Source organism: Pelodiscus sinensis, chromosome 29 (genome assembly GCF_049634645.1).
Source record: "Pelodiscus sinensis isolate JC-2024 chromosome 29, ASM4963464v1, whole genome shotgun sequence".
Lineage (NCBI taxonomy): Eukaryota > Metazoa > Chordata > Testudines > Trionychidae > Pelodiscus > Pelodiscus sinensis.
The window spans coordinates 13,464,139-13,486,497 of NC_134739.1; the positions used below are offsets into that span (position 1 = coordinate 13,464,139).

Sequence of the window (22,359 nt, forward strand, 5' to 3'; positions counted from 1 at the left end):
ACGCTGCCCATCAGAAGCCACAGGGGCCCAAACAGGGAGACAGAATTAATCTCTCCTCAAAGTTCTTACCCAAAACTTTCCAGCCAGTTTTTGAGTCAGGAAAACTGTTGTGAAAAGAGAAAGGGGGGGGGACACCCCCCCCCAACAACTCATTAAAAAGAAGAGAAAAAAAAAGTGCCGCCGCATGTGTTCCTCTGACGTCACCACGTGCTAATTCATTCCTGATTTACCATCTCCTTGGAGGATAAATTCACAGGCGCACGCCCCCTCCTGCTGTAAGATCAGCCCTCTGGCCAGGAAGCAGAGGAAGACAGGCAATTATCAGGTTCCCCTGCTGTTTCAATGTCAACCAGGCAGCCGGGGCGAGTGGACGAGGCACTACACTGGGGCCCAGGTGGCCTGGGCTTTCTTGACCCGCTGTCGGACCTGGGGCAAATCAGTTCCCCTCCGTTTCCTTCCTCTGCTCTTTGGAGTTCAAGGTCTTTTATGGGCTCGTGGGCACTGTGGCTAGAACCGAAGCGGTTCACTCCTCGCCAGTGTGGACGCAGCTGTTCCAGTCCAAAAGTGCTTTATACCAGGCTCGCGGCTCCTAGACGGGCAGGGATCCCGGCATCTTTGTTTGTACAGCACCTAGCGCCGCGGTCCTGATTTCCGCGAGGCCTCAAGACCCCACAAATCCGCACGATCCCAGCTCCCAGGGTCCCACGACGCTTCAGGGGCGTTTTTGCCCTCGGAGCGGATCCCGATCCAAACCGGGAGCCTGTCTTAGCGCGCGTCTTAAAGCCGAGCGCGGGGCCCGCTACTGTGCCAGGCGCTGCATGAATCCATTCGCTTCTTCGTGCCCTGCGCAAGGACCCTCGGCAAGCACAGACGCGCAGTCCCCGTGCGCAGCGCTTCGTGACTGCAGAGGGCGGGGGCAGGAGGGTGGGGAAGCTCTGGGAGGGGTTCCCTAGGGAGGGGGGTGGAATCTCCGTCCCTCGAGGTGTTTAAGTCCCTTGACACAGCCCTGGCTGGGATGGTTGAGTTGGGGTCGGTCCTGTTTTGGGCAGGGGGGTTGGACTCGACTCCTGAGGTTTCTGCCAACCCTCGGGTTCTACAAAGCGCCGTCTAGATCCGTGTTTCTCAAACTGTGCTCCGCAGAGACATCCCCAGGGGCTCCGCGAGGTTGACAAACTGGAACCATCGATAGGTACCACACATCGCATCCATGGACCGCTGGGGCACCGCGTCAATGTTTACACATGGAAACGGCTCCGGAGCCCCAAAAGTTTGAGAATTGCCAGTCCAGATCGTCCCTGACAGCTGCCTATCCGACCCGTCTGGTCCATGTCTTTGCACGGCAGCATGTGTTCACGTGTGTGTCTGCGTGTGTGGCCATGACGCACGTGACACACGCCAAGCACGGGACATCTTGATCCAGGAGACTGGATTGTCAAAGCCCCCCTGTTCCCCCTCAGTCTGGCTTCCCTCCCACCCCCCACCGCCCTTGTAAGACCCTGGACTAAAACAGGGACTTCAATGTGCCTAATGTCAACTCTTTCCTCTTCTCACTCCGGGGGATGGCAGAGCGGGGAGGAGCCGGCAGGGAGCCGGAATTGGGGCTGGGACAGTTTCAACAGGGGGAAGGGAGGCCTTGCTAGACAATCACACTTCTGAAAAGGCTGAAATAGCTGCTAAGCGGCCGCTGCTGGGGTAATACACAACCCCCTGCAGGGCCAGCAGGCCGGCCCATCAGCCTGAGCTACTCCCTCCCAGCCCTCCGGCCCCCCCGCCTTGCACATCCTTAACTCTCCATTTCCTCTGGCTTTGGGGGGCTTCTCTGGCTCTGGTCCACACTGGGGGGAAGGGGCCTGGGACGAGCCACGGCCTCGAGCTAACTTGGGGCTCGCTATGGCCCCACGGCTCCTAGGCACCGACAGGCCTCGGTGCTTCGAGCGGGACAAACCCGGAACAAAGCAGCCCTGGAACCCGGGAATATGAACGGAGGTCGCCTAGCCACAGCCAGACCCTGCGCCTCCCCCCTCCCCGCGACGTTGACTAGCGCCTGTCTCCAAAGAGATCAAGGACTCTTGTTAAGCAGGAGGGTACAGAGACGGGGGCTCAGAACCTGGCCTGGGGGCAGCCCAGCGCCTTTAGAAAGTTGGTCTTCGGTAGCTAGAGATGGGAGCTGCCAACCCAGGCTGTCTGCCAGCGATGTGGGCAGGCATGTTGGGGCAGAAGCGGAGGAAAGCAGAGAGGAAGGAGGAGAGGGCAGGGCTTGCTAAAGGATTCCAAGCTGTTCATCTCCAGTGCTCTGACCTGGCGGAGTGGCAGGAGAAGAGCACGTGGCTCTCGCGTAATCTCCCCCAGCACGGATGCCAATGGGAAACTAAGCCGGGAGTAGTCTGAGAAGTCCAGGGCCCCTAACCTGGCTTCTCTTCTCCTGCCTCCATCCTCTCTTGCCCTGGTGTTCTCCAGGGTCCATTATAGGTCCAGCTTTCTTCCTTCGCATTAGCGGCAGGCTCTGAGGAGCGCGTGGTGCTGATGAGAGACGGGAAAGAAATTCACACTTTTTTTTCCCTCTGGTGCAAAAATGCAGATGCAGCCACAGCACGAAACCTTTCTCAAGCCTGCGTCAATTTCGCCCACTTTTGAATTTAGGAGGAAAAAAACCAACCTCAAAAAGGAAGAATCTGAATCCAAAGGGCCAGTTTTGACATTTCCCAAGAAAGGGGGCGGCGACGCTGCACCCTAAACTCGAAATAAGGGACGCAAATTGCGCTACACAAATTGTCTCTTATTTCGATATCGCTTATTTGGGAATTTAGTGCATCACCACGGTCCACCCCGTCCCCTGTCTCCCGTGGGACCCTGATCCTGCCTTCCTAATGCAGAAGCCAGTGCGGGACAGCCTGCAATGAACGTCTGGCGGTTCCCAGGATGGGTGGAGGGTGGTGGGGTTTGAATCCGCCACCCTGCGCTCCCCAAGCAAATGCCCTAGCTCCCGCCATTATTTCGAAATACTGATGAGCTGGAGGACTTCTTACTCCCAGTCCAGTAACCCTCATTCCATGAGGAGTAAGGGAAGTGGAAGGAAGAGTGTTCCTCCTTCGACTTCGTGCTGTGTAGACAGCGCCGAAAGCCGAGTTCAGCTATTTCGACTTCAGCTAGGCAATTGATGTCACTGAAGTTGCGTCGCTTATTTCGACTTTAGTCCTGCAGTGTAGACGTGCCCTTTGAGAACCACAGGCCGAGGGAGAGGTAGGGTGTGTTTCCGGCCCGCATTGTCTTTACTACGCTCTTGAAAACGCCCCTAGGAGCTTGTAAAGCTTGACTTCAAGCCCTGGGTACGTGTACACAGCACCGTTATTTCAGATTAACTTAGTCCACGTCTACTCAGCAGGCAATTATTTCAAAATAATGTTGAAATACTGTTAAGCTGGAGAATTTCTTACTCTGACTCCTGTAACCCTCAGGCTACGTCTAGACTGGCATGATTTTCCGCAAATGCTTCTAACAGAAAAGTTTTCCGTTAAAAGCATTTGCAGAAAAGAGCGTCTAGATTGGCACGGACGCTTTTCCGCAAAAGCACTTTTTGCGGAAACGCGTCCGTGCCAATCTAGACGTGGTTTTGCACAAGAAAGCCCAGATCGCCATTTTCGCCATCGGGGCTTTTTTGCACAAAACAATACCACGTTGTCTACACTGGCCCTCTTGCACAAAAGCATTTGCGCAAGAGGGATTTTGCCCGAATGGGAGCAGCATAGTATTTCCGCAAGAACACTGACAATCTTACATGAGATCGTCAGTGTTCTTGCAGAAATTCAAGTGGCCAGTGTAGACAGCTGGCAAGTTTTTCCGCAAAAGCAGCTGCTTTTGTGGAAAAAACTTGCCAGTCTAGACGCAGCCTCATTGTACGAGGAGTAAGGGAAGTCGGAGGAAGAGAACTCTATTTTGAAATAAGTGCTGTGTAGATACTCCCACTTTTTTAATAAGCTATGCAATCGACGGAGCTCAGTTTGTGACACTTATTTCAAGTTTAGTCCTGCTGTGTAGACACACCCCAAGAGAAAAGCAACAAAAATGACTAAAGGTCCAGACAACATGACGTAGGAGGGAAGACTGAGTTTCTTTAGTTTGAAAAGAGAAGACTTAAGAGCAGCTTTCAAGTCTCTAAACTGGTGTTACAAGGAGAAGGGAGAACGATTATTCTCTTAACCTCTGAGGACAGAACAAGAAGCAACAAGCTTAAAAACTGCAGCAAGGGAGGTTTAGGTTGGACATTAGGAAAAACTTCCTGCCTGTCAGGGGGTTAAACACTGGAATAAATTGCCTGGGGGGGTTGTGGAATCCCCATCTCTGGAGATATTGGAGAGCGGGTTAGACAGACACCTGTCAGGGATGATCTAGATCAGGGGTGTCCAAACTTTTTTCAAAGAGGGCCAGATTTGAAGAAGTGAACATGCGTGAGGGCCGTCCCTGCACTCTCAGCCCCAAGGCGGAGGGCCCGCAGGGTCGCAGGCGGGCGGAGAGCGCAGGGCACGCTGGCCTCACGGTGGCCCGGGGGCAGGGCAAACCCGCAGCCGAGCGGGGGAGCGGGGCTGCGGACGTGCCCTACAGGGCAGGCTCTAGGACCGCGGAGGCCATGGGCGGCGGCGGCGCGGCCGGAAGCGGCGCGCTGGGCGCACCAGTTCAAAAGAGCGCTGGGGAGCCAGGAAAGGGGGAGGAAGCGGGGGGGCGTATTAAATCGGAACACGGGCCGCAATTGGCCCGCGGGCCGGACTTTGGACATGCCTGATCTAGATGGTACTTGGTCCTGCCGGGGACAGGAATTGGTGACCCTTCGAGGTCCCGTCCAGTTCTAGGATTCGATGATTCTAACCCTACAGGGAACCAATTTTCTTGTCTTAACTTTTTCTGTCACAGTCTTCCCACCTCTGAGGAAGAGAACAGACGTCCAGCTGGAGGGAGCTAGCAAGGACAGCAATTGCTGTGTTATCGCTGGGAAAGGGGGGGAAAAACCCATCCGCGTGCCCACTCCCTGGTGTTCTGTATCTATTCCGTGTGATCTCCAAGGTGAGTTACATTCAGAGTGCTCATGGGAAGAGAGAAGGTGTCACAGGCTGACTGGGCTCTGCTGAGATGTGGGAAGCGCGTGAGAACCCTGTCGATGGGTGTACTTTTGGGGCTGTTATTCCACAGTGCCATGGGTGAGGAATCCCCGCACCCTGGCCACCGGCCCCTGCATGCTGTGTTCCCGCTGGGAATGGAAAATATTGACAGGCCTTTGTTCGGAAGAGCTGCCAAACAAGAAAAAGAGCCGGGGGGAGCTTGAAAGCTGGTCTCTTTCACCCACAGCAATTGGTCCAGCTTGCTGCGCTAATATCCTGGGACTTTGTGGCTGCTACTCTGGTCATTAGAGGGACACCGCAATTTCTTTTACAGGTGGCTGCCCAGGGAAACGGGAGTGGATTGGAAGCTGGCAGAAGGAGGATCGGATGGGGTGGACGCAGATTGGGGTATGTGATCCGGAGGGCAGAGGGGGCATGCCAAAAGGAAGGACTGGATTTTTCAGGTTTCTTGCACATTAAAAAAAAAAAGAACCAGAGAGAAAATAACCACAGCAGAGAAGAAAACTTGAACGTAAAGAAGTGTTAAAAGCAACATCCTCTCCGCCCGGCCTGCAGCTGCACTTAATGGATCCCGCTACGCAAGGCTCAGCCCCTGAACGGGCACTCCGGGAACCGCAGCCTGGCAGACGCACAAAAACTAACCCTCCTGTTTGACCTCAAACGTTTCTCCCCGGGTTCCTCACCCCTCCTTTCATTTCAGAGGCGACATCCTCGCAGGTCACATTCAATTTAGCCTGAGATGAGTTTGGCTTTCTGTTCCGCTGGCGCCCAGCACTTTCTCTGAAGGACGGTGGGACTGATTCCCTCTGTCGTTTACATCGGTGTCCTTCAGTGGAGTCGCTCCTGGTCACCCCGCTGTAAACGAAATCGGAATCAGGCCCATAGATTTGTGGGGAGATGATTTTTCTGCCCTTTGGATTAAATCTCAGATTGGGGTCCCCCCCCACCCTAGCTGAAAGTTTTTTTCTTCCCAATGAACATTTTTTAAGGATGTTGTCAAGGGCTTTTGGGCTCGTTTCAATCTGGTTGCAGTTACAAAACCTGATATCCATAGAAAATGCTTCTGATTCTGAGTTCTGATTTTTTTTATTCTGAAAAATGCTCCTGGGCTGTATTTTTTACATTTCAGTAAGAACAGGGGGCCTATATTTTGTGCTTTCAATGTACACATTTTCCTGCAGTGTCATGGTCACTGCTGATGTTAATGTCTCTACCTTTTTATTAGTCATGGTAGGTGCAGCAAGTAACAATAATAATGAACTAATAATTCGAGCCCAACCCTGAGAGTAGTACAGAGCATACAGCTTTACAACTGGAAGGCGAAAGTAACAAGGAAAAAAAGAAATAAAGTAACTAGACTAGTTTCAGTATCCAAACTGAAGGAAATGTAGACATCAAATAGTGGAGAGGAAACTTTATGTGTACTATCATTTAGGTTGCAATATTTGAAAATACAGTAGGGATAAATTTTCCTTTCTGATTATTGAAAATGTCATTTTAATAGCCCTGATCTATCTATCTATCTATCTATCTATCTATCTATCTATCTATCTAAAAATTACTAAAGGTCTAGAGAACATGAGCTATGAGAGAAGACTGAAAAAATTGGGCTTGTTTAGTTTAGAAAAGAGAAGATGGAGAGGGGACATGATAGCAGATTTCAAGTATCTAAAAGGGTGTTATAAGGAGGAGGGAGAAAAATTGTTCTCCTTAACCTCTGATGATAGGAGAAGCAGCAATGGGCTTAAATTGCAGCAAGGGAGGTTTAGGATGGACATTAGGAAAAACTTCCTACCTGTCATGGTGGTTAAGCACTGGGATAAATTGCCTTGGGAGGTTGTGGAATCTCCATCACTGGAGATATTTGAGAGCAGGCTAAACGTACACCTGTCAGGGATGGCAGATGGTGCTTGGTCCTGCCGTGAGGGCAGGGGACCGGACTTGAGGACCCCTTGAGCTCTCTTCTAGATCTGTCTGTCTGTCTTGCTGGTTTGCCTGTGCCCTGACGTAACTCATTAAATCTTTCTTCCCCAAACCAGCAGTATCAATTAAATCACCCATCATCCCTGAAAAAACCCCTGCCCTAGCTCACCTCTTCAGCCAGCCCCTCGCCTTTCTTCCATGGGGTGTTACTATTTCATGAGGTCTGGTTTTGTTCTCCCGGGGCAGGGCTCCGATCGGGCTGTTTCATCCGCACACAGGGAAGCTGACAGCAGGTTCAGTGGGACTAGGAGACCCTGAACACAGCTGCAGCCGCATGCCGGACTCCAGCTGAAATCCCCGTGCTCCCATTTTCCCAGTCCCCTTTCCCCTGGCTTCCCCCCAGTGATAATTCCTCCAGGGAAGCTGGGTCTTCTGACTCCAATTCCACCTACCATGATAGATCGGCTAATATGTGGCCGTACAACATGCTGGCCCCTCGTTGGAGCTATTACCGCCTGCCCCAGAAGCGCCTCTTCCCCCTAACGTCCGCCTGTAGCTGTCACCGTTTGAAGGGAACCCTCAGCTCCGTGACTCACATGCAGAGACGTGGAGACAAGCCAGCGCCCAGAGGCTCCATGCATCTCAGGGAGGGGTAACTCCAGTTCTCTTGGCAATGGGCCTACTTCATGGGACATGGGGGGAGGAGGGGGTTCACAGAGCAACGTGATCTGCTGGGGGGGATTTGGGGATCGCAAGCGGGGCCCTGTGGGGGCAGCCCCGACGCAGCAAGGAACCAAACTCAGAGAGCTCAGAGTGCCACCCCATCATCGTTCAAAGCCCAACGGTGAGCAGCGTCTTCTTGTGATGGCTGGAGGGTGACGCTTATTTTGGGGGCGGAGCCGGGGAGAGTACAGACTCCTTTCCCCTCCCCCGGCCCACCCGGGGGTCGACTATCCTGGGGAAACAGTCGGGTCCTGATCCTGCAACCAGATCCAGGCAAGTGTGGGGTGTGCAAAGCCGCTAGCGCCTGGCACGGGTGTCCTGCCCCCCGAAATAACCAAACGAGGCCCCGACCCTACAAGGACTCACTGCTGTTGCTTAATTTTGCCCATAGGGGGCAGCGCCGCTGACATTGACCTGCCTCCACCCGGTTCAGCGTGTGGTGAAGTGTCGGCCGGGCTGGAGATGTGGGCTGGGAGTTCCGTCTACTCTGAATCCAGATTCCATTTCTACTCCGTTGGACTGTCTGCATGGCAGACAACGCCATGGTGGGCAGGAGCATGATTCGGTGCGGCCCCTGCAGGTACGTCTACACTCCAGAGGAAGATCGAAGCTGCCACTGTGGATCTTCCAGGGTTCGATGAGCGGTCGACTTAAGACAAGCTCATTCGGACGGAGAGGGGCGCACGGGTCGATGCCGGTAACTCTGCTTCCACGAGGAGGGAGTGTTCTCCCTCCGACTTCCCACATCGTGGACAGCGCCCAAGCCAAGTTAAAGTACCTAGACTTCAGCAACACCATGAACATAGCTGAAGTTGTGCAGCTTAACTCGACTTTGTCCCATAGTGTAGACGTACCCCAAGCTCTAGAGCAGCCAGGGGCGGCCTGTGCGTATAGGCCGACTAGGCCATCACCAGGGCACTACGTTAAACAGGCGCCCAATGATGACATCAGCCATTGAGGGCTGTGGAGGCAGGGGCACCGATCGCACATTCTGCTTGGGGTGCCAGCTGCCGGCAGCCCGCCTGGAAGCAGCATTGGCAGCGGCGCTCATTTAGAGGGGGCGACCAGTTCCCTGTACCAGCTTGGCCAAAGGAGTTGCAGCCACATGACCAACGTTTCTGATGAAGTGCTCCTGGAAGGCCTACAGGCAGACTCAAACCTGGGACCTTGGGAGCTTAGTGCAGGAGCCTCTACCCAGGAGCTAAAAGCCAACTGGCCACTACTGTAATGCAGGCCCATTGTTCTCTCTGTAAGTGGTATCAGTGCCTCCCCGCAGGCCAGCACCGTACCCAGCAGGCATGTGGGCTACATGCCTCTGGCACCCCCGGCTACCCCAGCGGCTTGTGATGGGCCGGCCTTTCTGCTGAAGTCTAAGTACTTTCTCCGTTTGCCCCATGCTCCCTTTTGAATCCCACAGCCAAACTCAGGCCCAACATTCCTGGGGATGTTCTAAGCATCAATGGGGGTGGGGGGGAGAAAACGGGAAATGGGGGGCAGGAGTGGCTATTCCATATCTGGGAAGTGTCTCCCGTTGAGACCGGATGACGGAGTCGCTCCAGACTTGAGTGCTTGGCCTGGCAGCCTGGCTAGCCAGGGCCTACCTGCCTTGCCATGATGGGCAGGGAGCCAAATCCACAACCGTAGGCGGCCGCCCCGAAATCTGCCACCCTGGGCAGCCGCCTCGTCGGCCTGTAACCAGAGCGGACCCAGAAGGGGACCTGTCACGTGCTTAGTGAAAGGTTGACAGGTCGTCAGTTTCTGCACAAAGTTCGCTGAGTTTGGTTGCTCCCTCAACAGGGGCTTTTCCTCCAATGCCAGGGCTTGGCACCCCCCAGGCTTGCCACCCCCACCCCCACCCCGCCCAGCAGAACCTGCTGGTCTGTACCGCCCCTCTCCTATCCCATGCAGTAGTGAGCCCCGCTCCATTGAGACGGCAGCCCGAGTTAACCCCGCATTGAGATGAATGGGGCTGGGAGCAACCCAAGTGCCTGCTGGAAAGCAGAGCACGTGCCTCAGTGCTGGTGGGATCGGGGCCCTAAGTTCCTCTTTAAAGCCCCTTTTCGCCCCGCCCCCCCACACAACTCCCTCTTCAGCGGGGGCGGCGCCTGTCGCGTTCAAGCGGCTCGCGAGCGAATCCCTTGCACGCCTTTGCACGAGGGGGCGTGGCCAGCGGCCGGGGGGGCGGAGCCTTTGGGCGGCCCCGGGGCCGCTGTTTTAATAAGAGGGAGGCAGGCGGCGCTCGGGCCGGCACAGAGGATGGAGCAGGTGCAGTGAGACGCGTGGGGCGGACGAAGGCAGCTCCCAGGAGCGGGGGGCACCCCCCCAGCGCGCAGCCCGTGGACAGAGGAGGGGTGTGAGGGGGGGGACACATCCCCCCCCTTTGCTGCCTGGAATCCGGCCGCTTCTTTCTGGGATCTGAGTTGAGGAAATTTCTGCCTCCTGCCTTTGGGGCCCCCCCGTGGGAAAGCGACGCGGGGACCCTCCCCCCCGTGGGAAAGCGACGCGGGACCCCCCGTGGGAAAGCGACGCGGGACCCCCCGTGGGAGAGCGACGCGACTTTGTGGGGCGCCGCAGAGACTGTGATTTGGGGGGGTCTCTCTTCGCGCAGCCCCGATGAGTTGCTGAATTGGGGGGGGCTGATCTCCCCCCGCACCCCCCTCCCCGCCCGCTGCCCCTCGATGGGCGCCCCGGAGCCGGGCTCCGGAGCCAGCCGCCCCGCGCTCCCCATGCTCCACGGGGCCGAGGGCCAAAGTTTCGCCAAGGAGCCGCTGGAGCTGCCGGGGGCCAAGGAGCCGGCGGAGCTGAAGCTGCCGGGGCAGGAGCGATTCTACTTCCCCGAGGCGCCGCCGGCCCCCGAGGGCTGCGCGCTGAGCCTGCCCTACGGCCCCCAGATGCTGCCCGCGGGCTTCGGGGTGGGCGGCCCGGGCGCCGGGCGCTATCTCGGACCGGCGCTGCCCGGCTGCCCCGCCTACCGGGCCCCGCCGCCCCCCGCCGCCGGCCCGCCCGGCTTCGCGCTGCCCCCCGGAGAGCTGTACGCGGCCGGCGGGGAGCTCTACCCCGGCCCGGCGGCGGGCGAGGGCTGCTACCCGGGCGCCGCGCCGCACGTGTTCCCGCGGGGCCCGCTCTACCCGGTGCCGGGGTACCAGCTGGCCGGCAAGCTGCAGGCCGGGCTGAACAACTACCCGCTCTGGGCCAAGTTCCACAAGCACCAGACCGAGATGATCATCACCAAGCAGGGCAGGTGAGGCCGGGCCCCTCCGGGCTGGGGGGTGGCGGGGTCCCCCAAATCTAGTGGGGGGGAGGGGGCCCCACTTCTACACCCCCCCCTTTCCGAGGAGCCGAGTCCTGAAACTTCTCCGCAGCCAGCCCCGGACTCGCGGGGGCCTCCTCGGGGCGCGGGGGTGGCTGGGGGGGCTGAAGGGCGACCCCCCCCGGAGTGCTTGGGGTTGACCCCAGCTGCAGCGGTGAATTCTCCGGGTGCTTAGCTCAGCCCGGCCGGAGGAAAGCCCGAGGGAGTCTGGGGGGGGGGTACAGTCCCCCCCCCCGCCCCGTAAGGCTCCCTTCTGCGCCTCATTCGCTCTCACACCTTGTCTAGAGTGGGCTTTAGAAATGAGGTGCAGGGAGTGACTCTGTTTTCTCTGGGGAAACTGAGGCCAGACGCGGGCTCTTCTAAGGTGGCTGGGGAGTGACTTGGACCTGGCTCACACCCTGGCTGGTTTGGGGTGGGGGTGGGGGTGGGGGCGGGCAGGGCTCCAAGGCCTGTGTCTGCTCCTGGGTCTCAGTCTGTATTTCTGCCCCCTGGCCCTGGGCCCAGCTCCTCTACCCGGTACATGCACCAGCCTGACTCGCCGGGGTCTGATCCACTGGGCCGGCCTGCTGGGCAGCTGCCCTTGCCTCTCTGGGCCCTTTGGCTCCGCGCGCCGACTAGCCATGGGCCAACGGAGCCGCCTCCTGATCCCGGCCCTCGGGGACCCGGGGCGCTGGCATCCGAGGTCGACCCGTGAATCGTTTCTGCCTTTGGCAGTGTTGTGGCTCTTCAGTAATAACAGGCGCCTAGGGCCAAATCCTCTGGGGGGGGGGGGGTAAAGCTGCTGCCTTCGGCAGGGAATCGGCTCCCAAAGGTGCCAGGAAGCTGTATCGCGACCGTCTTTGCACCTCGCCCCACACGCCAGTGAATGCCGCCACCGCAGCCTCCCCGGCTCCCCCATCCGTGGCCCCCGGATAGCCCCTGTCCTGATCTCCGAGACCCCGGGCCTGCCGGGGATGGGCCTGGAAGTCGGCCCTTCTCTGCTGAATCAGCAGGTGCAGGGTGTGGGGGGTGTCAGGCGCACTTCCCCCAGGGCCGTGTGAGCGCACAGCGCCAGCAGGGTGTGACAGGCAGGCGGTGAGCGCTCGCTTCTGCACGGAAGAGGAGCCACCAAACCCGGGCCTAGCCTGGAAGGTGTTGTGCACACTCGGCCGGGGCCTGGGAGCTGGGCTGTGTTTGCCTGGAGCACGAGGGCCCCCCCATGCATGCTCACGCCTACCCCAGAGCGGGTCTCCTTGCTGGCGTAAAGCAGCAAAGCTTTGTCCCCTGCATGGGCCAGGCCACTTCGGTGCTTTCTCCTCCCTGTCGCTGCATCGGAAGACCTGCCTCTTCGTCACCGGTTCAAAGCTGGGGCCGTCGCTGCCCTTCTGGGTAGGAATGGCCAAAACGCAGGCTGGGTCCCAGGGCGGCTGGGCCGCGGCTCTGATGGGCCGTCTCCCTTTCCCCCGTTGGTCTCGGCCCCTCTGCGCCTCTCGCTCTCTTTGGCCCAGGCAGGCCGTGTCACTTGGATGCCAAAACCAACCTGCTTAATGTGGTGAAAGTCTAAACGCGTTAAGGCCGGTTCATTTCTCACGCAGGCTTCCAAGCCGCACGCTTGTGCTGCATGGCTTCTGCGAAGGACTCGGGGCGATTCCGTAATATGCCATCACCGTCAAGGGAAGGGGGGGAAAATACCAAGCCGATCGCTCGGGAAGCACCTGGAGCTAGAAATCCTTCTTTCCTAGGCCTGCCTTGGGCTCCTCTTTGCCTGTAAACCCCGGTGACTCGGTTCCTCTGGAAATCGAAGCTAAGATGGGGCGGTGGAACGTTTCTGATGACAGGTTTTCAGCATCTGAGATTTTTTTTTTTCCGTTGCTGGGGTCATATAGAAACCTAACTAAAATATCACCAACAGAGCTAGCTTCCTCTTTCCCCTGAACCCCCTTCCAGACATGTTGTAACTACACATTTGGATGCCTTCGCCTCCTTAACGCTGCCCCCTCTGAGCCTTTCACTCCACCGAATAGGAGGCGTTAAATGACTCTGTTGCTGTGGGGTGTTAAACTAGGCACCCACCAGAAGTGGCTGCATTCCAGACTGGCTTAAAATGTAGACAGGGCCCAGTGCTGTTGCCCTGGAACTAGATTAGAGTCTTGCCCTTGACTTGAGTGGGGGCAGGTTTGGGCGCCTAGTTCGCAAAGCTGGTTGGGTTGGTGGGTGCTTTGAGAGCCGCCTTCTGGAACGGTGAACGGGCAGGCCTGGGTTTTTCGAAGGCGGCTGAAGATTTTTGTGCACCTCACTTGGGAACCTTTGAAGGGGCCTTCACCCTCATGGAGAAGGTAGAGGCCAGGGCTGGCCTTACCATGAAATGAAGTGAGGTGGCCACCTCAGGTGCCAGACTGGGGGGTGGGTGCCACTAGGACCCAGAGAAATGAGACCTTTCAATGGTTTGGCCCAAGCGAGGGGGCATGGGGGCGTCATTTGAGCTCCCCGCCTCAGGTGCCAAAATGTTGTGGGCCGGCCCTGGGAGAGGCTCAGTGCCAGCGGAAAATCAGGCCCCGTAAAAGATCTCAATCCGGATACCCCTTGTTTGACACCCAACCTGAATGGCTTCCCGTAATCACGGGCCTGATCCTGCCACCGCTGCGCAGTCAATCCCACAGCCAACTTTGGCTTCTGGGGCGCAGGAGCAGGCCTGAAATTAATTCTCCCTCCCCCGCCCTGGAGTTGGGATGGGATTTGATTGGTCTCTGTTGGTTTTAGGAGTTGCTTGTGGGATTTCTCTGCTAAGTCTTCCCCCGTCCCTGCACCTTTGCTCTGATCTGGCATCTGACCATAGCACGGATCCGGCGCTGACGGCGTGTTAAGGACTGTTCTCCAGCCGTGCCCTCGGGCGTTCTGGGAGCAGGCGCCGGAGCCGTTTGGCGCCCGGTGGCGGTCGCTCCGCTGGGCTTGACGCTGGGGGGTTCCCCGTGGATCCTGCCTGAGCATCCCCCTGGCTACTCCCCAAAATCAGCTGCCACCCGAAGGAAACAGGGCGCGGGGCTCTTTTCACGGGGACGCCTGCCTAGGCGGGTCGTGCCCGTCCCGAGTGGGGGAGCTGCTGCCAGGACTTTGACCTGTTAGATCGTCCCATTCCCGTTCCCTTTCCGAGGAGGAAGCAGAACCCTGTTGGCAGTCAGAGGTTATCTTATCAGGACTCTGGTTAGGGACCCAATGCATGAAATCTTCATGGGGGGGGGGGAGGGGTTTCTTCCAGCTGAGACTCCCCCTCCCATCACCCTGCATCTAGCTGTAAACAAAAGGGTCTGAGACCTCTCCGCCCACTCGCACGCACACGCACACGCACACACACACACACACACACACACTTCCTTTCTGGGGGATGGTTTGGCCACCCCAGCAGCTGTGGTTTCATTGCACAAGGATCAGGCCTCCCCTGTTTAGGTGCCTGTTGAAATCTCTGAGCGGGAGGTGCCTAAATACCTTTGGCGCACCGGGCCTCTGTCCCAAACCCAGCTCACCCCCTAGGAGTTGGCCCCGCACGACTGTAACTTTTCCTTGTGACGGGTGCCTGGGACCAATCCGGCGCCTGCTGTGTCCCATGAGACCCCGCTGCAGTCTGGAGCTAGAGACGGCTCCTTGAGTTTAGACAGGGACAATTGGCGTGAATGTAACTCCATCCGGGCTCTAGTGCGACCCCCCCCACAATGTGCTGGTGCAACATGGTGCTCGCACGAGCACAGTTTAACGGGGAGAGGGAGGATTGCACTGGTGCAAGCACCTTCTTGCATGGCTGCACGTGCCCAGTGACAGCGTGAATCCCAGGATTGACTGACCTTGGGGCTAACCCGGATTCCCCCCCCCCCCGGTGTAAAGTGAGGCGCACGCCTGGTGCGACGTTACTGTGCAAAGCGCTTTTCTTTCCATTGTTGGTATTAGCCTGCCCGGGAGGGGGGAGGGAGGCGAGCCGCAGCGGCTGAGTTTGACGATCCCTCCCTGTTTCTTCTGTCTCTTGCACGGCCGTGGTTGTTGTGGCTCCGTGCTCTTTCATCGCTCAGACGCCGTGGCGGGCGTCTCACTGGGAGACAAGTCAACTCAGGAAATCAGCAACCCACCTGCCGCCCCTCCGCCATGGGGGGTTTTTAACCAGAGGGCACAGGCAGCGCTGTGCTCTGTGGTTTGCTCTGGAGGTGGAAAAGGCGGGCGGGGTGGGGGGAGGTTCAGCAAATCCATTAATAATCCAGTTTAGCTGCCCTGTAGCTAGTCCGTGATGAGGGGAGGCCTCCTGGCACGGTGGCGATGCCAAGACTGGGGGACTTGTCCCCATTTTATAGGCTCCCGTGCTTAGTGTGGCAGTACCAGAGCATGGGAAGAGGCTAGGGTAGGAGTGGGCGACGTCCGGGCCGAATGTGTCCCCCCGCCCCCCGACTCGCCTGGATCTGGCCTCCGAGGCACAGCTGGTGCTTCAGCCCCCCTGCCACCCACCCCCGGGGCTGGAGCCCCCTGAATCTGCTAGCCTGCGCCCCCCTCAGCGCTGGCGTGCGTGGACCCTGTGGGGAGGGTCTGTCTCCTTTTGAGTCAGGGACTTCTTGTGTGCCGCCCCGGATGCAAAAAAGGACCCCGGCCCTTGGCTAGGGAATAGACACGCAAGAAATAATATCTGGCAAGCAGACGGGCCTTCTCTTGTTTACTGCAGGCGTCACAGCGATACGCCGCCTCTCCGAAGTGAGCATTTTCACAGCAAACCCAAACTCCCCCGTCCCTGTTTTCAGCTTGATCTTTAGCTAAAAGCCGCGTGTCAGGCCCTGCTCCGTCCGTCCGGTCTGGCCTCCGCTAGAAAACGAGCTCAACCCAGTTACGAACTCGAGGGCGTGAAAAACCCACCGCCAGGAGCGCTGGTGCTCACCCGAGCTAGTGGGGACAGCATGTTAGGTGGATGGATGTGGCAGGAAGGTAGCAAAAGTTCCCACGGAAGTTTGCTGGGGTGTTGAAGTGCGGACAAGCCTGCAAGACTCTGAAATTCGCCTCCCATATTTCACACTCACATTTTCTTCTATAGGTGGGGGGAGGGAGGAGGGGGAGGAGAGACGGTTTCTCCCCCCTGCCCCCCACTGCATGTTAAGGCCCTCACCAGGAATCAAGGAAAATTCGCTCTAGAGGGGCAAATGCTGAAATTGACGCTACAGAGGAAATGGTGAAGTTGACGGGCCCCAGAGGGCTGTCAAATGCACCAAGTAAACAATGTGGAAAAACAGATAGAAAACTGTGTTTTGGTTTTTTCCCCCTCTCTCCACTTCCTCTCATTAACAGTAATCTCCGAGGTGGCTTGTAACAATATTAGCTAGCGCGCGTGTTTAAAAATTGAATGTTAGAGAAGTAGTGGGGGGGGGGGGGGGGGGCCGGTTTGTATCTTTCATGGGCTGTTGGCGGAGAGTATCCGGCACGCAGCCAGGTCTGCACACGGAGCGGTCTAACCCGCAGCCGGTTATTCCAGCCCGGGAGAGCCCTGAGTGTCTCGAAAGCACGTCTCTCTCACCAGCAAAAATCGGGCCGATTTAATACAGTGGTTCTCCGCCAAAGTACGTGTGGATCTGTGAGGGTCTTTCATCTGGGTGTTTGTCTGGTTTTACAGCAGGCTACGTAAAAACCCCATCAAAGTCAGTACAAACTAACTTTTCATATTGACAGTGACTTGTGTAAACTGCCCTGTGTACTGTGCTCTGAAATGTCAGCCCAATCTTTCTATTCCAATTTGTCAGTCTTTTTTGGTCAGATTTTGTAAGCAAGTAGATATTAAGCGAGGTGAAGTTTGGGGGTGATCCTAGACCCGTGTTTCCCAATCAAGGTTCCGCGAGAAATCGTGGAATAAATAAAAAATTGTTTTCTTCCAATGTAAGCTGACCTCTTTACAAATACATTTTCTTGACAATAATTTAGCAGTAATTGAATTGTGCTCCCCGCTGTCAACTTTTTCTGGCCAAGCAAACATTTTCATAGGTTCCTCGGGATATGAAAAATTATTTTAGGGGTTCCTCCATGGGGAAAAGGTTGGGAATCATTGCTCTAGACAAATTAGATTCTTGAAAGATCTGGAAAATGGAGAGCCACTGTGGCTAGAAGATATAATTTGTGTATCTCCTATCCTGAGACCCACACGGCAACAACCGGCTGTGTCATTTAAAAATGGAGGGGGTGACAGTTTCTCACTGGAAATTAGGGCCAGGACTGGTCTTGCTGCTGTCCAAAGGAGGTCTCTCTCCTTTTGAAAAGCGGGGCTCTTTGGGGTATTGTGTGTGTACTTGAAGTAGGAATAAGAGATCCTCCGGAATAGGGCTTTATTCCAGAGGATCGCGCCAGTCTGGACGCTCTTTTCCGGCTTTTCCCCAAGCTGGAAAAAAAGCGGCGGCCATGTTTATTTAAATCCCGCGGGGGATATTTAAATCCCCCGCGCATTTCCCTATTCCAAAGTTCTAAATTAGCATGCCTCTTCCGAAGAAGGGGCCAGTGTAGACGTAGCCTAGGAGTTGTATTGGGATAACTGGATTGCTTAAAAAAATCGACTGCACTACCATAGTGCAACCAGTGCAAAATCTAGAGTGTGCGTAGCACCACGTTAATACTGAGCCACTACAGCCTTGGCTTTCAAGGGGTGGCTGGTTGTACCTGCGGCTTTCCTGTGTATCCGTCTTCAGACCCGGGCTCGCATTTCAGGCCATAGATCATTGTTCTTGCGATAGTTTTATGTGATATTTACGGCCAGGGAGCAAGCTGTCCCCTGTGTGTAACGGATTAGCATTTCAACCACATCACAGTCCCCATGCATCCGAACATCGCTTACACATGAAATGTATTGATGGAGAAACGTTTGGGGGGGGCTGGGTGAGATGGTCAGCGGTGGGAAATTTACTGATCTCCATGGCTATGCCGCTTGACAGCAGCTGGTAACCCCGCCCGTTTTATGTCAGGCTCGCTAGTCGGACAAAGAGTGAAGCGACATTTTGGCACTTGCTGCAGAAATCACACCGTTCTCTCTAACGGGTGCAGAGGTTGATAGCCCAGTTGGGGAGGAGAACCGTGCTGTCCGTGACTGAAATCCTTCCTACATACGGGATAATTCACCGCTGGAAATAGATATTGACGAACCCGCGCAAATTATTCCTGTCTCAAATATAGATCAGATCATGAACTTTCGCAGGCAAAACCCACTTCTTCCGATGAGTTGGGAGCCCAGCGGAAGCAGTGGGTTTTGCCCACGAACGTTCATGATCCTACATGTTGAGCCGCTCTAGTTCAGCAGCCTTGGGACGTGACTGGTTCTGAACCAGAGAATTTGCCGGACCACAGGAGGTCGATATTGTCTAGCAGCATGACCAACTCTGCCTCTGCTTCCTGGCTGTGAGAGGACACTTTGGGGTAAATTAGAGCTAAATCGCAGCTCAGAACACAGAGCCAGGACTGGCGGCTGTAAACAAACTTTATGGGACCGCGGGAAACTTGGCCACGCCCATGAAAAGTGGACATCCGGCTCACTAAAACAATGCTGGACCATGGATGTTGCCAGACCAGAGAATTCTGGGTTAGAGAGATTCAACGTGTGTGTGTGTGTGTGTGCACAATTTCATACACGTTAGCCCCTGAGGGAATGTCTACACTAGGAAATTATTTGGAAATAACTCCTGAAATAACTCTCTTCAGCTAGCACGTCCATGTGACAGGGAAGCCTCGAAATTCGTCCGAGCAGCTCCTTCGTGTGGATGCGCTACCTAGATCCCACCGAAGCCCTGGGGAGTGATTACTTGGAAGGACTCTGGGGGGTCATTACTTTGAAGCCGCAGCGGTGCGTCCACACTCCCCGTTTCCAAATTAGCGCTGTTCCTCGTGCAAAGCAGGAGTTGTTTCGAAATGACTCCTTAGTGTAGACATGTCCTAAAGTGCCCCAGGACCACACGTTGTTTTTAAAGGTACCGCCTAACCCGGCGACCCCTCTGGGACTGTCTAACAGCGTCTTCCCGCCTACCACCCCTCACGGACAAGCAGAGCCCTGCTGAAATTATCGTCCGTTTTCTTGCATCGTCAACCGCAGCATCTCCCGTGGCCGTCCAGCTCACCGTGCCACAGCTGGGCTAGCCAGCCTGCCCTCCCTCCCCCTCTCCCTCTCCCTCTGCACCATGGGAAGGAGGGGGCACTGGGCCCTAGCATGGCGCGCCCCCCCCACCCCCCGCCCTGCACCACAGGGAATTCCCCGGTGGCTGTGTGGGCAGGGCCTCGCCTGGGTAGGCTGTGCCTTTACCTCCTGGCCCCCAGACTGTGCTGTGGTGGGCCCGGCCAGGCTGGGGAAGCTGTGTCTTTAATTCAAAGCCCCCAGCTCCAGACAACTCTCGGGGGAAGCAAGTTCCCGGCCCCGCCCCTTTTGCTCCCAGCCCCGCCCCTTTTGGGGGTGGAGCTGGCTTAGGACTGCATACTGAAATTCATTAAGTGCCCCCACTATGAAAATGACTGCCCCGCCCCCACTCTGGGAGGTGTTCCGCTGCTTGACCACCTTTCGCCCTCTTCCCCAGGCACGTCCCCCCGGGGGTCCCTCCTGCAAATGACCCAGGCTTACTCTGTATGGGGGCGGCCCCTCTTGCAGCTCAGGGTGGGGGCGGGGAACCCAGGCCTGCTGATCGGGGGGGGGTAACTGCCTTGGAACCCAGCTATTCAGTAGGACCTGGAGCACCCAGCTGCTGCCACCCCTGCTATTGTGGGCCTTTAAATCTCCGCCGGAGCCCTGCCTGGCTTGCTCCAGGTGGCACTGAGGGCTTCCTGGGGAAGGCTATCCATCAGCCCCGCCCCTTCTGCCAGAGGCCCCGCCCCTTCTGCTGGAGGCCCCGCCCCCTCCAGGGGCATGGCGCCAGCTACCCTCCACCTGAACCCCTTGAGCATGGCCGGGGATCTGCCCACATGCGCCCCGGGCTGGGGTGGGAACGAGTCTTTGCTGTCTGTGTTGCCGTAGTGCCCGTGGTGGGCTGGGGCGCCGGGGGCTGTACAAATGCACGCAGCTGGGCCCCTGCTCCCGGCTTGGGCAAGTCTCTCCCCTCGGTCCTAGCGCCTCCCTGCACGTCTGCCCTGGCGCTGGCGTGGGGCAGCCTCGTGCCTGCTGCCGCACTTGGAGGGTGCTGGTTCTCCTGGGGGGGGGCCTCTTTCTGAGCCTCCTCAGTCATGTACGCGCCCCCTCCCCCCCCGGGGCAGGCAGCCAGTGGCTGAGTCGGGCACCTGCCGCCCCACACCAGCCCTGCCGGGAAATGCGACTCAGCTGCCAGAAGATGCACGGTTCTCGGGGCCGGTTAATTTCTCTTCCCTGACCCTGCTCTGATCCCCTTAGGGAGAAGCAGGAGACGCTGCCCACAGGGGCCAGGCCCTGCGCGCTCACAGCTGCCGATGATGCTAATGCGACGTTACAGTGCGGGGGGGCTTGTGTCGCTCATGCCCCCCCCTTTCACAGCCCCCCCCCGATACTTCCCAAGCAGCATCTGGGTCACCTTAATGTAACTCTGGTCCGATCCCTTTACCCCACACGTCCCACAATGGAGCAGGGCGCCTGCTGATTTTAAGCAGGGGATTTTCAAAAATTGCCTGCGGCCGCCCCGAATCTCCCATTCTGCTCTGCTCCAGAATTTAGAAATGGGCCCTCTGGCCTGGGGTGGGGAACCTACGGCCCAGGGGGTGGATTCGGCTTCCAGCTTCCCTGGGTCTGGCCCCCAAAGCTCAGGCAGTGGGGAGCTGGTGCTCCAGCCTGGTGGCCCCCCTTTTGCCCAGACTCCACCCCCTCACTCCGCTCCTGCACCCTTCCTCCCCCCCTGCCAGGGCCACCGACCCCCCCCACCCGCTCCTGCCCACACCCTGAGCCTGCTTCCCGGCAGCCCCCTCCCACACACTGAACCCCTCGTTTTTGGCCCCACAAAATCTATCTGCTTGGCCCCCAACCCCAAAAAAAGTCCCCACCCCTGGGCCATAGAGCAAAGCTTAGCGGCGCATCTCTTCCTGTCCTAAACCCGCCTGGGGTCTGAGCCACGCCTGGCAGCAACGGGGGGAGGGGGAAGGCCCCACGCCCCCAGCAGAAACCGTGCATTGTGGGGGGAAGGGAATCTGCCAGACCCGGGACAGAAGCTGTGCAGGCGGGGGAGGGGGGGGGAAGGGGAGGAGAAGGGGAATCCACCCGTCCTGGGGTAGAAGCTGTGCATGTGGGCGAGGGGAATCCCCAGGCCTGGGGCAGATGCTGCAGAGCGGGGGGCCGGGCCCCATATTGTGTGAGGCCAGCCCCTGTATCTGTCCTGCCCTGAGCAGCTTGGCTTGGCAGACAGGCAGCCCCCGCACCCCGAAACTTGCTTATTTGCAGGCCTGATGGAAGAGAATCTATTCCCAGCTCCCCCCCCTTTCCCAGCTGTTACTGACTATCCCAGGCTGCTGGGCCCCCTCCCCCCCTCCGGGACTGTCCCACGGGGCTGGGTGCTACACTGGACCCCTCCGGCGGAGGGAGGGTCCCGGCTTCCACTGGGGTGTCCTCGGCACCAGGAAGAAGAAACATGGTTTGTGGACATGGCCCAGTGGTTAGAACAGGCAGGGCTGAGCCCGGGGACAGCTGACCTTGGGAGGGAGTGTGGCCTAGTGAGGAGAGCTGGGGGGAGCCCCCACCGTGGGGGACTCCGGGCTCCTATTCCGTGGGCGGGGGATGGAGCGGTCACCAAGAGGCCGGCCGGGATCTATCTTGGGCCGTGATCAAAGCGCCGAGCTCTGGGCTCTGTTCCCAGCTCTCTCTCGGTGACCATGGGCCCGGACGCCAGGTTTGGAGTTCCCCGGCGGAAGGCAGGGCTGGTCCACGCTGGGCAGAGTCCGGGAGGTTTCCTGAGTATTTTAAGATCCTCGGGTGTAAGATGCGGGAGGGTGGAGGCCAAAGGAGGGATGCGGACGGGTAACCGGTTACCTGGTCAGCAGGATCCGTAAGGGGCGATGTTCACCGGGTAATGGAAACCGTTACCAGCGGGCAGGGGCTGCGCCAGCCCTGCGGGGCTCCTGGCTCCCAGCCCGTGTGGGCTGAGTCATGCAAGGAGGGGGACAAAGTGGGGAGGGTCCATCGGCAGCGGGGGGAGGGGGGAGCTTACCAGCAGCCATCCCCCCCCTCACCCCTCCAGCTTCCGCCCATCACGAGCCTGCTGACTCCGAGCCTGCGAGCCCACCTGGGCTGGGAGTCAGACGCCCCTGCCCCATGGCACAGGGGCCAGTCGAGCCCGGCCATGGTGGGTGGCTGCGGGGCCGCTCCAGCCAACCGGACTGGAA

The 22,359-nt window shown here is 57.7% G+C and overlaps 1 protein-coding gene across 1 annotated transcript in view; it reads left to right on the forward strand.

Moving 5' to 3' along the window:
- The first annotated feature begins 9,969 nt into the window (after positions 1–9,969).
- TBX21 (T-box transcription factor 21) overlaps positions 9,970–22,359 on the forward strand; it is a 29,741-nt gene continuing 17,351 nt past the window's right edge. Inside the window, exon 1 of the mRNA XM_075911191.1 lies at positions 9,970–10,998. Within this exon, the coding sequence (XP_075767306.1) occupies positions 10,436–10,998 (563 nt within the window). The 5' untranslated portion in view covers positions 9,970–10,435. The remainder of the gene's footprint in view (positions 10,999–22,359) is intronic.